The sequence below is a fragment of the Mustela lutreola genome, chromosome 5 (genome assembly GCF_030435805.1).
Source record: "Mustela lutreola isolate mMusLut2 chromosome 5, mMusLut2.pri, whole genome shotgun sequence".
In the NCBI taxonomy this organism is placed as follows: domain Eukaryota; kingdom Metazoa; phylum Chordata; class Mammalia; order Carnivora; family Mustelidae; genus Mustela; species Mustela lutreola.
This window is the reverse complement of record NC_081294.1, coordinates 139,335,536-139,351,452: the sequence shown is the minus strand read 5'-3', so window position 1 is coordinate 139,351,452 and position 15,917 is coordinate 139,335,536. Positions and strand designations below refer to the sequence as shown.

General features: G+C 44.4%; 1 protein-coding gene across 1 annotated transcript in view; it reads left to right on the top strand.

Moving 5' to 3' along the window:
- PRDM6 (PR/SET domain 6) overlaps positions 1 to 15,917 on the top strand; it is a 122,190-nt gene that overhangs the window by 58,788 nt on the left and 47,485 nt on the right. The window contains exons 3-4 of the mRNA XM_059175742.1: positions 11,238 to 11,365; positions 14,923 to 15,047. Of these exons, the coding sequence (XP_059031725.1) occupies positions 11,238 to 11,365; positions 14,923 to 15,047 (253 nt within the window). The remainder of the gene's footprint in view (positions 1 to 11,237; positions 11,366 to 14,922; positions 15,048 to 15,917) is intronic.

Here is a 15,917-nt window from a genome sequence, read left to right as displayed (position 1 = left end):
TCCGCTGAACGAATACCCATTTGAAAATGTGGGCTCTGTCCCGATGAAACAGGTTTTCACGGAACCCAAAGTCTCTTCATGGGTAGATCTGTTTCATGGAGGTCAGGACTTCTTGTCGGTGGGGCCTTGATTCAAACTGGATTTTTAAAAAAATCGAGCTGAAGCCGTTTTTAAATGGGTAGGTTTACAGTTTAGGAAAGACATTCATGCTGATGCTTTAGAAAAAAGAAAAAGAAAAAGGAAGAACAGAAATCACCGCCTGCAAATATTTCCAGGGCTGTTCTGAGCCCTGGAGGATTAGCAGTGTTTTCCTGTTTCGTGTCGGTGTCGTCCAGGCACTGGAGACGGCTGTGCACTCTGGATATTATTGCTATGACGGAGGAGAGGGGAAAAGATAGGATTGCAGCGGAGCCCGGGGATGGCACCAGGCCAGTGCCCTGAAAAATGGCAGACATGTCACGGCTAACAGCTGGATGCAGAAATATTTCTCTTTAATTTGGACGGATAAAATTTTTTTCACAGCAGGGCACTCTCAAAAGAGTACAACATCAAAGAGGGCGGGTCTCACCAGTGAGACATCAGCTGGCTCCAGGACGGAGCAAAATGAATGAACTGTCAGGACTTTTCCAGCGTTTCTGCTTCTGCCAAGTGAAAAGTTAAAGGTTCAGTGGCTTGTTCAGATCACAGACAAGGTCCTGATAATGGAAGCCCGATTCCCGCCCCCTACCCCCACCCCCACCCCGAAGTCTTCCTCTGATCAACAGAGGATGTCTGAAGAAGATTCCAGATTGATGAATGACAGGTTTCCTATCGACAGCCGCCGCCGTCCTCGGAGATAAGTAGGATGCACCAAACGTCCTACTGGCTCCCGGGAGTTCTTGGGGGCTGGGGATTCTGGGCCGGAGTCCTTCCAGCCTCCCATTGTCCTCTGCTAGCCTGACACTTAGCAGCAGCTGACTCCCGGTTGGGACCAAAATATCCGTTTCTGTTTCTCCACATGGCCGGCACCCTGAGGCAGGCTTCCCAGACCCCACCTCGGGTGTTTTACAGTTTATTGACACTTTTCAACTGTTTTTCTGATTACCATATTTCAGTCTTGACTTATATGTGAGTATTATCTGCAAGCTCAACATAAACCTCTAATGATTTTCTAATATTTCTGGAACTTGATGAATGTGAATTGACAGAGTACAGTATATAGCTTTATATCAGCATTACTGAAAATACAACGATGGACTATATAACCATTACTCATTTATTTTATGGGGCATTTATGGCCTGACCTTTGAAGCCTCATCTTGGAAATCTCGGCATTCCAGACATTCCAAAAGATGCCAACCCAAAGGGAGAGGGAAGAGTTTTCCTGTTAGAAATAACAACAAAGTCAGTTAATTTTGGTGGCGGGAGGAAGGAGAAATTACTGGAATAAGACAGCCTGTGGTTCTCTATCTGAGATAAAAGTTGAAAAACTGAACACAAGTAGATATGGGCACACTCAGCTCGTAGGTGGTTTAATGAAGAAGCTTTCCTTGTAACATACGCTTCTTCTTCCGTAGACTTAATGTCTCCCCAGGTTTTTGACGTTCTGGGTTGTCATTGCCAAGGGAAGCAGAGTGATTTTTCCCCAAGTTGGAGGGTTGTACCTTTCTTCAGCGGCGTGCTTGCTTTGGGTCAATGTTACTAACAGATTAAGTAATTCTCACTCAATGGGCGTGTGCTCTGAAAATAGGAGTTTGTGTCATGCATGACGTTATTAATCATTATGAGCATTTTTATGACTCTCGCTTGGAGAATTTCAGATGCTTTTAAAGAAAAAGCTCTACATGTCTCCCTGGTAGGACAAATGGGATATGATGAAAAAAGCAATAACGAGGTGGCCTGTGACGGAGTGGGGGTTGTCCTTGTCAAACTCACAGATGACTGCGGGCAAGTCACTTAACCCTTGTTAGCCCAAGGTTTTTATCTGTTCAGCAGAGTAGCATTCTAGCCTACCTTACAAGCTCCATTGGGCTTGTGCAGATATGCTGTAAACTGTGGCCTCATTTCGCTAGATGTGGAAGTTCACGAGTGAGGACGTTAGGAGCCCACCACCGTGGTGTGGTTCTTGCTGTCTCCCTCTCTGGGCTGGGAAGCCAGGTGCTCCCTGACTGACGGTGCTCCCAGGCGATGGGACGCTCCAGGCTGCCATGCGCAGATGTCCCCTCCTCCTCGGCCAGTTCGTTTGAGTGCTCCAACAGCTCGCCGACCTTGGACATGTTCAGTGTTCATAGAGGCCCCCTAAGTCAAGGTCTCCTCTGGCCAAATAACGCCACTGACTTCAGAGATCAAGCAGTGCTCTGTGGTAGTGATGTTTGTTGAGGGGCTTTGGGGATCCTGAGGCCACAGTTAATTTAAAACACATGTGATAAATGCCTGTTTGTTAAAAATATACCCCAGGTATGTTCTTAAAGGTGTAGTGGGTACCTGTGTCTTTTGGATGACATTTAAAAAAAAAGATTTAATTTATTAGTTTGAGAGTGAGAGAGAGAGAGAGAGCCTGCTTGCGCAAGAGCAGGGGGAATTCCAGTGGGAGAGGGAGAGGGAGAGGCAAAGTCCCTGCTGAGCAGGGAGCCCGATGTGGGGCTCCATCCCAGGACCCTGAGATCATGACCTGAGCCAAAGACAGATGTTTAACCAGCCAAGCCACCCAGACACCCTTGGGATGATATTCTTATCACACTGCATGAAACTGAAGTTTCCAAAGTCAGAAATGTAGGATCGAAGAGATATTTCCCTATTTTCTATACGGTGTTCACATCCATGCAGCATTTAAAAATATTTAGTTTTCTCCTGTAATAGGCTTGTCTGTGAGGATAAAAACACCAACGAGAATGACTGTTTTACTCGTACATCTCACTTGCGTCACTTCAAATCCTTTTCTTCTCTCTCTCTTTCTCTCTTTGAACAAAAGTTGATTTCCTGGTCTGTACAAAGGCTTATGTAAGGTGCCTGTGGGTAAATTTACAAAGTGGTTACAGTGTTATCCTGCTCTCAGTGAGCCCGTGGTCTGGTAACCCTAGCAGTGAAGGGTTTGCTCAGAGTACGCCTAGAACCTGGTGGCGAGTGTCCCCTAGCAGGTTGGTTGGTTATGTTTGGGCAGATGTTTCCAATCTAATTATTGTGACGGCCTCAGGGTAACTAACATTCTTTGGGCTTTTACTGTGTGCCCAGCTCTATTTTCAGAATTTCACATATACCAGCCCATTTGATCTTTCTATTAGCCCTTCAATGTAGGGACTTCGTTAGCATCCCTTTTTCAAGGAAGATCTCAACTTCTTCCAGAGTTCAGTGACTGTCCAGAGCCTCATGGCCAACCAAGGTGGAACCATGCTTTGGAGTTGACACCCACATGCCCTTTCTGGGCACTCCTGACTGGAGGGACTTCCGTGGTGTTTTCTCGCTGATACTGCTTAAGAAAGTTGCCTGAACAATCATACTGTTAAAAGTAAAAGCTTTTATTTAGCATCAGAGGGTGTTCTGGTTTTTAAGTATACCCAGTCCAAACACTCAAGAATTAATCTTCTGTGGCAATAGCTGTGTAGCTATCCACGGGCCACAAAATATTTGCACCCTCTCCCTCCTGACCCCATGGAATCCCACAGTGAAACACGATTCTTTATCCATCTTGGCAAACAGGGTGTTTTTTCAACGGAGGTTCTCAAATTCCTAATACACTTGATTATCGAGACCCTGCTTTTCTGAATGTTCCAGGAAGATGGGCACTGCAGGGGGTGCTGTGGAGAAGAGGTAGAGGCTATCTTGGTATCTGGTGTTCCTACCTCTTGGCTCCTTGAGCTGCGGCAGAAGGACTTCAAACAGTGCTGGGTTTTCAGGTCTAAACCAGAAAACTCCCAAAGACCATTTCTTGGCCCTTGTCTGTGGGAATTGTTGATTACATTTTAATCGTCATGTGACATTCATCTTTGCATTTCATACAATTGAAAGAAGTAAGATTCAAGGAGGGTATCATATTTTCTTTTACAAGCCCACGTGGAGAGACGCCTGGGTGGCTCGATAGGCGAAGCGTCTGCTTTCGGCTTAGGTCATGATCTCAGGGTCCTGGGATCAAGCCCTGAGTCAGGCTCACCGCTCAGTGGGGAGTCTGCTTCTCCCTCTTCCCTGTTCATGCTCTTTCTCTCCTGAACGTACATTCTCTCTCGCTCAAATAGTCTTTAAAAAAAAAAACAAAAACCACTTTCGTATTAAAAAATAAATACATAAATAAAAAATAAAAGCCTTGTTAGATAGTGCTTAGAATGGAGTTTTAATTATTGTGAGGATTCATTTCAGTTCCCTTCTGTGTGTTTTGGGGTCCTCCTATGTGCCAGGCCCTGTGTTAAGATGTTTGGGCCTGAAATAGCCTCTCTCACATGAGCCGGCCTCACTTTAGGCGGCTGGCAGTTCACCGCGCGACCGAATGCTGGCGTCTGGGGGCCTCAGTACAGGGACAGGCCAAGGTGTGGAAATGAAGGAGAGGGGCCAGCAGTGTTGCCCTACTTACTGCAAATCAGCGAATCCTTTTCAGATAAAACCATTGGATTTTTTTTTTTTTCTTTCCATGCCGAAATTTAAGGACCCAGATTATGGAAGGAAGTGTCCAGGCTCTAAGTCAAGTTCCTTTTGTGTGGCGTCATTGGCTCTCTTCAGGGTCCTGGCAGGAGTAGAGGAGGTGAGGGAGGCCTCAGCACACTCCCAGTGGGAAGGCAGAGGGATGGTGGGTGGACGGGGGGCCTGGAAATGAGAGCTCAGTCTGCCGCTGACTCGTAGTCTCGCTTTGTCTAACTCACCGACTAACTCACCTCATTTCCTTGTGGACAAACTGATCCAGTTGGGACAGATGGCCTTTAAGGTTCCTTCCAAATCTGAATTTCCTGGGCTCTGCATGTAGCCAAGGGACCCTGCATTCCAGCAGAAGAATGGGCGACTGCAATCTTCCCAGAGGCCTGTGGTTTTTCAAACAGGGTCCCCCAGTTCGCTGCGGGCCCTTGGTGATCTCCCAGCAGCTGCCTCCAAAAGGAAGGGTGGGTGAGGTGAGGCGACTGGTAGGTACTTTCTGGGGGATTTTCTTTTTCTCCATTTTTATGTGGAATTTGACAACTTCTTTGCATTAAATGGGATCCTTTGTTTAAAAAGGTCATGGAAAGCCTCTGCTGATTAAAAAAAAAAAAGAAAGAAAGAAAGAAAGAAAAGAAAGAAAGAAAGAAATGAACTCTGCTTTCTGATTCCTTGGAAAACTGCAACACAGAAAGCCTGGATCTCAACCAGATGGTGGCTTCTGGGCAGCACAGAAGGAGTGAATGTTTGCAGTTGTTTCCACATTAGCAGTTCAAATGGTTTTCCTTGAAAGTGCCCCCAGCTATCACAGACTGTTTTAGTGGTAGCAGTAATTCCTTTATGGCTGGGATTGCAAATTTAAATGCTTAATGAGGCTGAGCAGGTGAGTAAATTAGGGAAATGGGGAGCCTGGATGACAATAGGGAGGGGTAGAGACTGCGGAGAACTGGAAACGCACATGACTGATCTAAAGGGGGGTAATCTTCTTTTCTCTGCTCTACTGTATTATGGTCAGAGATTGGGGACTCATCTTTTTTTTTTTTTTTTTTTTTTTTTTTTTTAAGTTCAGCCTGAGAGCCCCCAGTTTGCAGATCTAGCTTCGGAGAAAGAGAGTGCTCAGAGCTACCAGTGTGTGCCAGTTACTATCATTCAGAAGATAGTTTTCTTGCTATATGTGGAAATGAGCCCCACTTAGTTGTTGGCTTCCATATTTCCTATGATTATTATCACTAATGTAAGTTGGCAGTGTTTATAAATGACAAAGCCACGGACCAGCCACTCGGGATTAGTGTTTATAACACAACACGGTGTATTCTTTACTTCTCCTGTTCTCATTTAAAGTAGATTCATGTTCTAGAAGGTAAGATCACAGGAGAGAGTGGTGCTCCCTGATATCCAGGATTGTGATAAATGCACGGCTTTCCCATGGTAGTTTTCAGCTAATGCCATGTACGGTTCATAACTGAGAATGTGTGATAATTATTTGAACCACATGTGTGGCGTCCCAGTAGATATTATTGGATTGAAAACTGCAAAAATCCCCTTAAAAAGGTAAGAATTAGCTTTCCCCCTTATCTCTCCAGTTCCATTGATAAAAGAGAAAAAGAGAAAGTGCAGACCGAAAACAATGGTTTTAAAACAGCAACAACATCACCACCAAAGAAATCAGTGCCTGATAATGTAGTGATACGTATTACAAATATTTTCCCAGGAGGATAACTCAGATAGCATTTTTAACCTTGGGTAAGATAGCCTGCTTCTCTCTTTTAACAACACATGCAAAAACCAAACTACAAAGAAATAAATGCCTAGGACTTCATTTATTTTTCTCTTTGATTTTTTGGAAAAATAATTCAAAAAGCACAAAATATAACGTGTAAATGTCAGTTTACAGGTCAGCAAAAAAGTAAGTGTTAAGATTTTGCCGTATTTGCTTCAGATTTTTTTTTAAAGAAAAATGAAGCTTTTCAGATAAAACTTCAGATAAATTCCCTTTATTTTGTTTCTATTCCTTTTTTTCCCAAGGCTGGTGCTCTGATAAAGTTATCAGGAACCTTTCCAGTGTCTTTTCAGAATTTTACTCTGTATGTAATTATTTACATGTATATTGCAATATGCTAGCATAAAATATGCTATTGTTATTTTTTTTATTTTGAAATGTTAACAAGTGGTATCATATGTATCTGTCTGCACCCTGTTCTTCTTAATCGGCTGCTCTCTGTTCTTGATGTTTATCCGTATCAACCCGGCCTGAATACAAACAGTTCTCGTTCATTTTCTTTAAGTGTCTTATACTGTTGTATTGAATACTTAAAGCACAATTTACTTTTCTTACGATGATGGATAGTTCAATATTTCTCATTATTTACTATTACAAACAATGCTACATGAATGCCCTTGGACTTGTCTCCTTGGGCACACATATGGGGGTTTCAGTGGAAAAGTTTCCTAGAAGTGATATTGCTGAGTCCTAGGATTTATGCATCATCAGCTGTATTTTGATGTTGCCAAAGTGTTTTCCAACATGACTGTGCTTTCTTACAATCCTTTTCAGCAAAGCTGGAGCTAGCTTGCTTGCTTTCTTTCCTTCTTCCTTTTTTCTTTTTCTTTTTTTTTGGAGCTACCTTTCTAAAACCAATATGCCAGATATACTTGCTATAGTTTTAAGAGTATTTTACTGCAAAATTTTATCTTCGTTACATGAATTTCCCACACTTTCACCAGGTCATTTTTTTGGCTGCTTCAGAAAGAATGGAGCAAATACTAAAACTTTGGTTGTTTCATGTTCATTCAGAACAGAGCACAAAGTCTAAAGCAAAACTATGCTTTATTTGAGTGTTCTTCCAGAATGAATCTTTCTCTTCATATAAATTTCACTCTCTTGCCTTCATTGTCACTGCTTGAATGAATCAAATTTCTGACCTTTTTGACATTTTTGTAGATCCTGAGAGGTCTGTCTCAGCACTTTGTGCATGGGTTTTGGTATTTTTCTGCTTATTTTAAATCTTTTGAAAGGAAAATGAATGTTGGTGTCAGCATTAATTCATCTCCTTAAATTCCTTCAGTGTTTAAAGACCTACTAGGTATCTAATTTAAAATTTCACTTTAGTGTCACACAGTTGTAGATGTTAACACAACCTCCAAAAACACCTTCCTGAACTTGAAATTGTTGCTCTAGCCTGCAACTTGCTGAAGCATTTCTTCACTTGAAGTTCCTTCCATCTTGGAGGAAGAAAGTCCGCCCACGTCCGGTAGAATAGATGGATAGAGGTACTGTGTCCTTGCATGGTTCAGTTACTTGAGGAATTTCATGGTGAGGAGGAGTCGAGGGAGAGGAAGAGAGAGAATCTTAAGCAGGCTCTATGGTCAGCATGGAGCCTGATGTAACACTTGCTCTCACAACCCTGAGACCATTACCTGAGCTGAAATCAAGAGTCGGACACCTAACTGACTGAGCCATCCAGGCACCCCCCACACACCCCCTTTTTAAACACAGTGAACTCTTAAATGGAAACAAAGTTGAACTGATGATGGAGAGTAATGATAAGGCTCAAATGAGTCCCTAGAGCTTTTCTGAGGAGATCATCCTTAGTTCCTGTTTAGGCTTACATTTCGGTATCCTGGTTTTCCCGCTTTAATTCTTCTTCTACTGGAGAAATAAATAAGAAATATCATCAGTACTTTCTTGCCCATTGTTTCTTTCCCAAAAGACACTGAGTTTAAATGTTAACTCTTAACAGCACGGACCAGAAAGGGTCCAGGATTGTCCTGAGTCAGTCAAGTAGGCAGACATATATTTTTGGTCTCTCTAAATAACGTTGATAGGAGGTGCTGATCTTGTTAGCACGATGAGCCCTGTTGAGGAAATGCCACGTGCTATGAATCTACGTTGTCGGGACTTGATATTTTATGATGTTTAGGAAGCTTTTATTTTGGCAGGGGAGCTTAGGTGAGATGGATGTGATCAGATTTCTGTTTTGAAAGATCTGTCTGGCCGCGGTGTAGAGACTTGGAAGGTGCAAGAGGGATACACTCGGAAAACACTTAGGAGGCAGATTCACCTGGATTTGGTGATGGCCAGGTGCTGGGGGCCAGGGGAGAAAACCACATCGAGGTCGAGTGAGTTGCCTCAACTCCGATTGGGTACACAGCTATGGGATCTAACCGAGCACCTGAGATTTTCGTCCCTGTTCTGTGTGACATGGTGTAAAATCAGTGAAGCCTCATGCCCTGTGCTGTGCTGTGTGATGCTTGGAAAACCCTGACAAATAGCCATCTACTTTCCCTCCAGGCAGGTAGGAGGCAGGTAAAAATGGTTGGATTCCTGTAGTTACGACGTTGGGGGCGTGTAGGAAGAAACCCCTTTATATTCATTTTCAAGGCTGACTGGCTAGTGTCATTTGTTCAGACGAGCCATCATTTATGGTAGCAGCCACTATAGGTAAAGGTTAGGGATGTTGTTGGTTTTTAAAAAAATATTTATTTATTTGAGAGGGAGGGAAAGAGAGCAAGAGAGAGTGGGCACCCATGTAAGAGCAGGGACGGGGGAAGCAGGCTTCCCACTGAGCAGGGAGCCCGAAGCGGGGCTCGATCCCAGGACCCTGGGATCATGACCTGAGCCGCAGGCAAATGCTTAACCGACTGAGGCACCCAGGTGCCCCACATGTTAGAGTTTTCCGTGCTTTTGATGCCATTAGCTGGGAGCACAAAGGAGAATTATACTTCTCAGAATGCTTTTTAATTATTTTCACCAGCAGCTCTCAAGGAAAGTTTGTTCATCAGGGAAGGATAGGGCAGAGGACTGGGTCATCAACATTTTTGGCTCCATTTTAGATAAACATTGGTGTCTGAGGAACTGATGGCTTTTGTTCAGTGTCGCACGGGCTGTCAACAGCAAACTCGGGGTTGAGGCTTTGAATCTTTTAGCTTCCTAAAAAGGACACAACAACAGTAAGCACAACAGAATAACTACCATAGGATTGAACCGAAATGCAAAGCCCGTCGTTTCCTCAGAGAGCAGATGTATCCGCCGTGTGAAATGATTCTGTTCTCTGCCCTGATCCTCAGACCAGGAATTTAAAGAGGTCATTAATCTTAAATATAATATAATCTAGGACTCTCTTTATTTGTCCCAGGCGACCTTAATTATCAGCTATGATCACGCTCTCACACTACCCAGTTAAAGTTTCTCCAATAGTTGCCTTCATTAGATTGATGTCTTTTATTTGGGGGGAGGGGGTGAGTGGAAAGGTTGGGAGTGGAGACAAATGAGTTGAAGAAAAGCAAAAAAAAAAAAAAAAAGTCAGCTGTTTAAAATGACTGGAGATAATAAAAGAAACTGTCATCACTAAGCCCTCTGGCCCCCAGAACAGAAATACTGAGCTAAATTAATATGAATGACAATAATAATTTTAGGGTCTACTGTAACCAACAAGTCTGTCTGTAAGACGTATTCTCCTTGTCTGTTTGGAAGAAACTGGAAAGACTGATGGGAGGGTAAGAGACATGATTTGTCAGGATGCTTTGAGGAATACCCCAGCAGTTACCAGGATCCCCTCGCTGATTTTATTTGAAAGGGACCAGCCATACTGTGGTCCTTCTGAGAACTGTAGCCCTTCCTTCCCGGATGCCCCTAGGACTGGGAGTCCCTTCTGGAGTTGCTGTATTTATGGAAACCCCTCATTTCCCACTCATCAAGACCATATCTGCCAAGGTGCCCAGGGCTGACTGGTGGAAGCCAGTTACCTTGGTGGTCAGTGCTGACTCTGGGGGGGCACGGGACTGATGTTACACATGAGACTTTTTGTCCCATGCTCTTTGCCTGGCTTGAAGCAGATTTGATTTCCTTGGAAATGATCTTAAAAGCAAATTCGCATAAGGTGCCTTAAAGCAACCTCAGTGAAGACATTGAAACCCATACAGAGCAGTTAAATTTTTTTTCTTGCTCTTTTTGAGGGTCTCTCTCTCTCTTTTTGACAGTCCTCCTTATAGTTTCAGAACCTTACAGCTGAAGTCCCACATCCTCTGCGATGTGTTAGTCCATTTATTTCATCTAAATCGGGGTGGGAGGAGAGGTTTTATTTTTGTTTTTTGGTTTTGTGGGTTTTTTTTGTTTTTGTTTTTGTTTTGTGTTTACCAGTTCTGTCTATTTCTATAAAGCTCCACCTGCTTTCTGCTGGGTGTCACCGAGCTTGTCCAACCGACGGTCACTCCCTCCTGAGGACCATCGAACAGTTCCGTGTTTGAGCCCGGGGGCCTCCCATGTGGATGTTCCAGCCATGTCCGCGTGGCCTCTCCCTTCAGCTTGCTTTGTTTATCCAGCAGCTCATTACTTAAGAGTAGCCTGTCAAAATAGGTTTAAATATCCTTTGGGAAACATGGTCCCTCACATCCTTGAGATACCAGAAATATGTTGAATACAGGGAAGATGGGCTTGATAAGAAAATCATGGTCGACTTGCATCACCCAAGAATATTTTCCCCGTTACTCCGGTTGAGTTTCCACAGGCTCTGATGAGCGCCCCCCCCCCCAAAACCTCCAGGCCCTCCGTTTCTGCGGCCGACACCTGAAGACACTGAGGGAAGCAGAGAAAATGATTGCTGATGATCCGTTCTAACTACTTGATCTTCTGACCTCTTCTCTAGATCTATGACCAAGATGGGACACTACAGCACTTTATTGATGGTGGGGAGCCTAGTAAGTCGAGCTGGATGAGGTATATCCGATGTGCAAGGCACTGCGGAGAGCAGAATCTAACAGTAGTTCAGTACAGGTAATGTATATCTTGATTTACCCCTTAACAGAGCTGCAGCCCTTCGGCTCGGCTCGCATTGAGGAATTCAGGCCTGCTGCTGGTTGTGAAGGACCCGGCAGAACCCTGCGGGGACGGACAGGGATTTCTTTCCCCAGGTTTCTGGAGGCTTCCTAAGTTCTTGCAACAGTCATGTCATGAAAATTGAGGAATAAAGGTGTTTGTGGAAGGCCTCTTTCCCCTGGGTGCACCTGGTCAGGCTCCTTCGGTATCATCAACCCAGACATCCGCCAGAGCCTCTCAGTGAGCCTGGAAACCCCGCCCGTGTGGGGTGATCGCCCTTCCCCCATCCCCTAAGCAGACATGGGCTTGCACAGAAATTGAGCCCCAGACCCCTTGCAGCCCGTGCTCTGCAGGCTTGCTGCCTCCGGAAACTCTCCTTCGCACAGAGGCGTGGGAAACCGAGCAGGAGCGCCCACCCTGCCCGAAGGTTCCAGCGAGGCTGCTCTTCTCAAACTCAGGGGCTCCGCGGCAGGGGCTGAGCCGCCATCCCCTCTCCTGCTCCCTCGGAGGGTGCCAGAGCATTTGGCTTTGGCCCTTCGACTGTTCAGACTGTGTTTCAGGGGATGAGGCAGTTGCAGAGCCTAGAGAAGCCCCCATTATCCTGAGAAGGGTGCGCAGAGCCCAAAGCAGGGCGAGTGGAGGCGGGGCCTGCCTCCCTCGTTTCCCAGAATCTCGTGGGTGGGGGAGGAGCCAGGTGGATTCCCGCCTCCCCTCGGTGCACCTGTCGGTCTGGCATCCCCACTTGGTGCTGGAGTCCAGACGAGAACCCAAAAACAGATCACAGAGGGGGAATCAAAGCCCTTTCCTCAAAATCCCTCGAAAACATGTGCCGGATAAATATATGACCTCAGTTATAAACAGCCGTGTTCCCTTTAGAATCAGAAGCAACCGTTTAGTTTTATTAGGCACCACAGACACATCAAAGCAGAAGGCCCTGTACTCGGCAACTTGGAGTCCTGCCTGTGGCTATTTATTTCCTTTCTTTCTTTTTTCTTTTTTAGTTTTTAAACATGAAGCCCTTAAAAAGGAAAAGCGGGGGGGGGGGGGAAGAGGGAAGGGGAAGGGGGCTTTCTTCCCCTTATAGGTTAAAGACTGCACGGATCTGGCCGCCTCTTCGAAGGTCTCCAGTGCAAAAGGAACCCATTTGGGCAGCGAGTGACTCACTGCCTTGGTTTCTCGTGCAGTTAAAGTTCATTAAATAATGGTTTTGGTGCAAGAGTGCATGACGGTGTTCGGTTACACGGCCGTGTGCAGGCTCTAGAGCATCCCCGTTTCTGTCATGAAGGTTTGATGAAACTCGGAGCTAGAAAATGAGCAAACGCTGTGCTTGTTCTCATTCGGGGAGAGATCACCCCGGGGAGCCCTTGAGGCAAACACTGAATCGGGGGAAGCAAGAAGCCCCCAAGAGGAAGGTGGGCAAGTCAGTAAGTCAGTCACCTACCTGTCAGTCTTGAGTGGATTTTACAGCTCCCCCTCCCAGGACAGCGCTTAAACGTCTAGATCTCTCTGCCGATCTGTTTTCGATTACTTCGGATCGCTCTAAAACGAACTACAAAAACACAATTAAAAAAAAAAAAAAACTGGCATCCATCACCAGTGACCACGTCCAAGAGTAAGAAAATAGAAAAGTTGGACCCTGAAGAGCCAGCTTCATTTTTATTGTACATGAATGTCCTCTTCACGAAGAGTCAGCTGGTTTAGATTCATTCTGTTATGATTTGTAATATCTAAATGGAATTTTCTTCAAAGCGCCCTTGATTGATTGACCCTTCGCTGAACGTTTTGTTTTTATTTTGAGGCTGACAATAATGTTTGTTGGCATGTGTTCTGCTTCGACTGCGTTGGGACGCCACGGAGCTATCTTTATGAGTCATCCAACCACAATACTAAATACATGTCAGCAAAGGAAATATTATCTGAAAAGGGAAAAATCCCTTTGAAGTGCTTCAACATGCAGAGATTTCTGCGAGCTTTGGAAGCTCTGCCCGCTTGTAAGGAACGGTGTACGCTTACACATTTTTTTTCTTCTCCTTCTTTTTTTTTTTTCCCCCCTCTCGGCCTACTCAGTGCCTCACAAGACCACCCATCGCTCGAAAACAGTTCTGCTCTTTCAGCGGCAAAGTGTGTCATTTGGTTTTAGCACATTCATTTGCCGGGCGCTGTGTTTATATTAAGGGAAGCCAAACCGAGAGATGAAATGTTACAAGGGTGAAGTACAAAGTCGACTCAATTTTTCTCAAGTTAGGAGATGCCAGTGATTTATAGCTCGGCTCCAATTTTGATTTTTTTATGTAGCAGTGGAAAGAATTAATAAAATGCACAGCTCTCGGAGTTGCGGGAGGGAGGCAGGGTGTAGTGAGGTCCGGACGACTGGCTGGAGTTTTTGTCAGATATTCATAGAATGTTGGGAAAAACATTCTGCTTAGCTAGCAGTGCCCTCGTGAGACAGAATGGCAGCAAGGAGGGAAAATAACAAGATAAATGAAATTTTTGCAGCTGCGAGTAAAATATTGAGAATCTGCACTTTTTTATTGATCTTTATGATTCTATTGCCAAGAGCCACTTTGCGGTGACGAAATATGTTGACAAGTGCATATCTCACTGCCGTGAAAAATGTGGTGAAGGATTCGCCCGATGTCTGCAGTGTTATACAAGGAACAAATTGCCGTGCTACAGCCAATTCCTTACAGATAGGCTAAATTTAAGGCCCACCAACCCTAAACACTTTTATCTTGAACTTGAGGCTCCTATGTGTAGCCATTCTTCATGGAGGAAACTGGTCACGGTCTCCTCATTTTTTCCTTCTTTCTTTCCTTTTTTTTTTTTTTTTTTTTAAAATCTGTGAGTTTTTCTTTACAGTACTGAAGCCGTTATGAAAAATGTTTATTTCTCAGTGCATTCACTCTATCATTTCGGAAGGTAATCTTTCAGCCGGAGTCAAGCATTCCCCTTGTATTTATTGAATTTCCATTCATTCCCCATAAGAGGGGTTCTCTTTTCTCTTGTAGCAAACTTTAGGAGACAGGCAACGGGGAAGATTTTTTTTTTAACTTCCCTCAGTCTTTCGATCCCAAAGCTGCTTCATTTTACTGCAAATTTGGGGACTCCCAATGCCGAGTGGCGGGAACATGTGTCATGCTTTTCCTTCAAATCAGAAATTAGTAGTATTAATTTATATAAGAGGGTGAGGCACCAGTGTCTGTGATTTGCCAAGAGACAGAATTTTCTCATTAGTATGAGTTGGGATTTTTTTTTTTTTTTTTTTTTTAATGAGCCCTAGCTTTCTGTTATCTCTCTCTCATCAGCCCCAGTGTTCTGTGGAGGGACATTGTGGAAATAAACTGTAAGGCGTTTATTGCTCTGGGGTGCAGGCTCTGCTTGGTTGCTGGGAATGATAAGGTGGGGTGTGCAGATTTTATTACAAACAAACTGTTTAGATGGAGCTGGGCAGAACTTTTTTGGGGCCGATAACAATGTACCTCTGACTAAGCTGGGTTTTCTTTTGTTTTGAATAGGTCGAATATATTCTACCGAGCCTGTATAGATATCCCCAGGGGCACCGAGCTTCTGGTGTGGTACAATGACAGCTATACGTCTTTCTTTGGGATCCCCTTACAATGCATTGCGCAGGATGAAAACTGTAAGACTTTATTTTAGCTCTGAATTCACCTCTCACAATACCTCTTTCTGAAAGCTAATGTCTTAAGAGCGTTGCTTGAGACTCCTGTCATACGGTTCGCTTTGATGCGTGTTGCAAATGTGCACGAGTCTGTTTCCTCGGTTTCTCTTTCCCTCTGTTGTCCTTTGCTTTCCCACAGGGCGTCTCGACTTCCCACAGGCCTGTCCTGGCTTCACCTGTTGACGATTCCACAACCATTGTCAGAGTTTTAAATGATCTCTGGCAGCAAGGTGAAGGCCGCTGGTGTTTATTGAGTACCTACTACGTGTCTGGTTCCCTGCTTGCCTCCTAGTGGGGTGACCAGAGCAGCATGAGGTACAGCTCCTGCTCTCAAGTGATACACCATCCGGCCAGAAGCATGCTATAGGCAAAAATGAAATAATGAGAAAACAGTGCTATGTAATGAGGAGAAAAAGCCCTCTGATTGATGGGGTGTGCCTCCTCCTAAGTAGTCCTTGGAGTGAGAAACGATAGCAAAAATTATAGACCCATCCCGGAAGAGTTTGTCTCCCTAAATGTCTTAGTCTAAAACAAACCACATAACGCTCTTCTGTCTTTATGACCGTGGCCGTCGTTATCTCTAAAAAAAAATAATAATAATTTCTACCATCCAGGCAAATTCAAACCTTGAAGCCATTTCTACTCAAATTTGTATTTATGTTTTATCAATTTGGGGGAAAATATTTGAAGGTGATTTCCAGGATTTGGAAGAGAATGAGGTCATTCTGAGGGGTTTCCAGTGAGAAACACTGGTTTCCGATGATATCATTTTCCCCCCCTCTTGGCCCCAAACTGCCAAGGGATAATTGTGATAAGCTAATAATTTGGGAT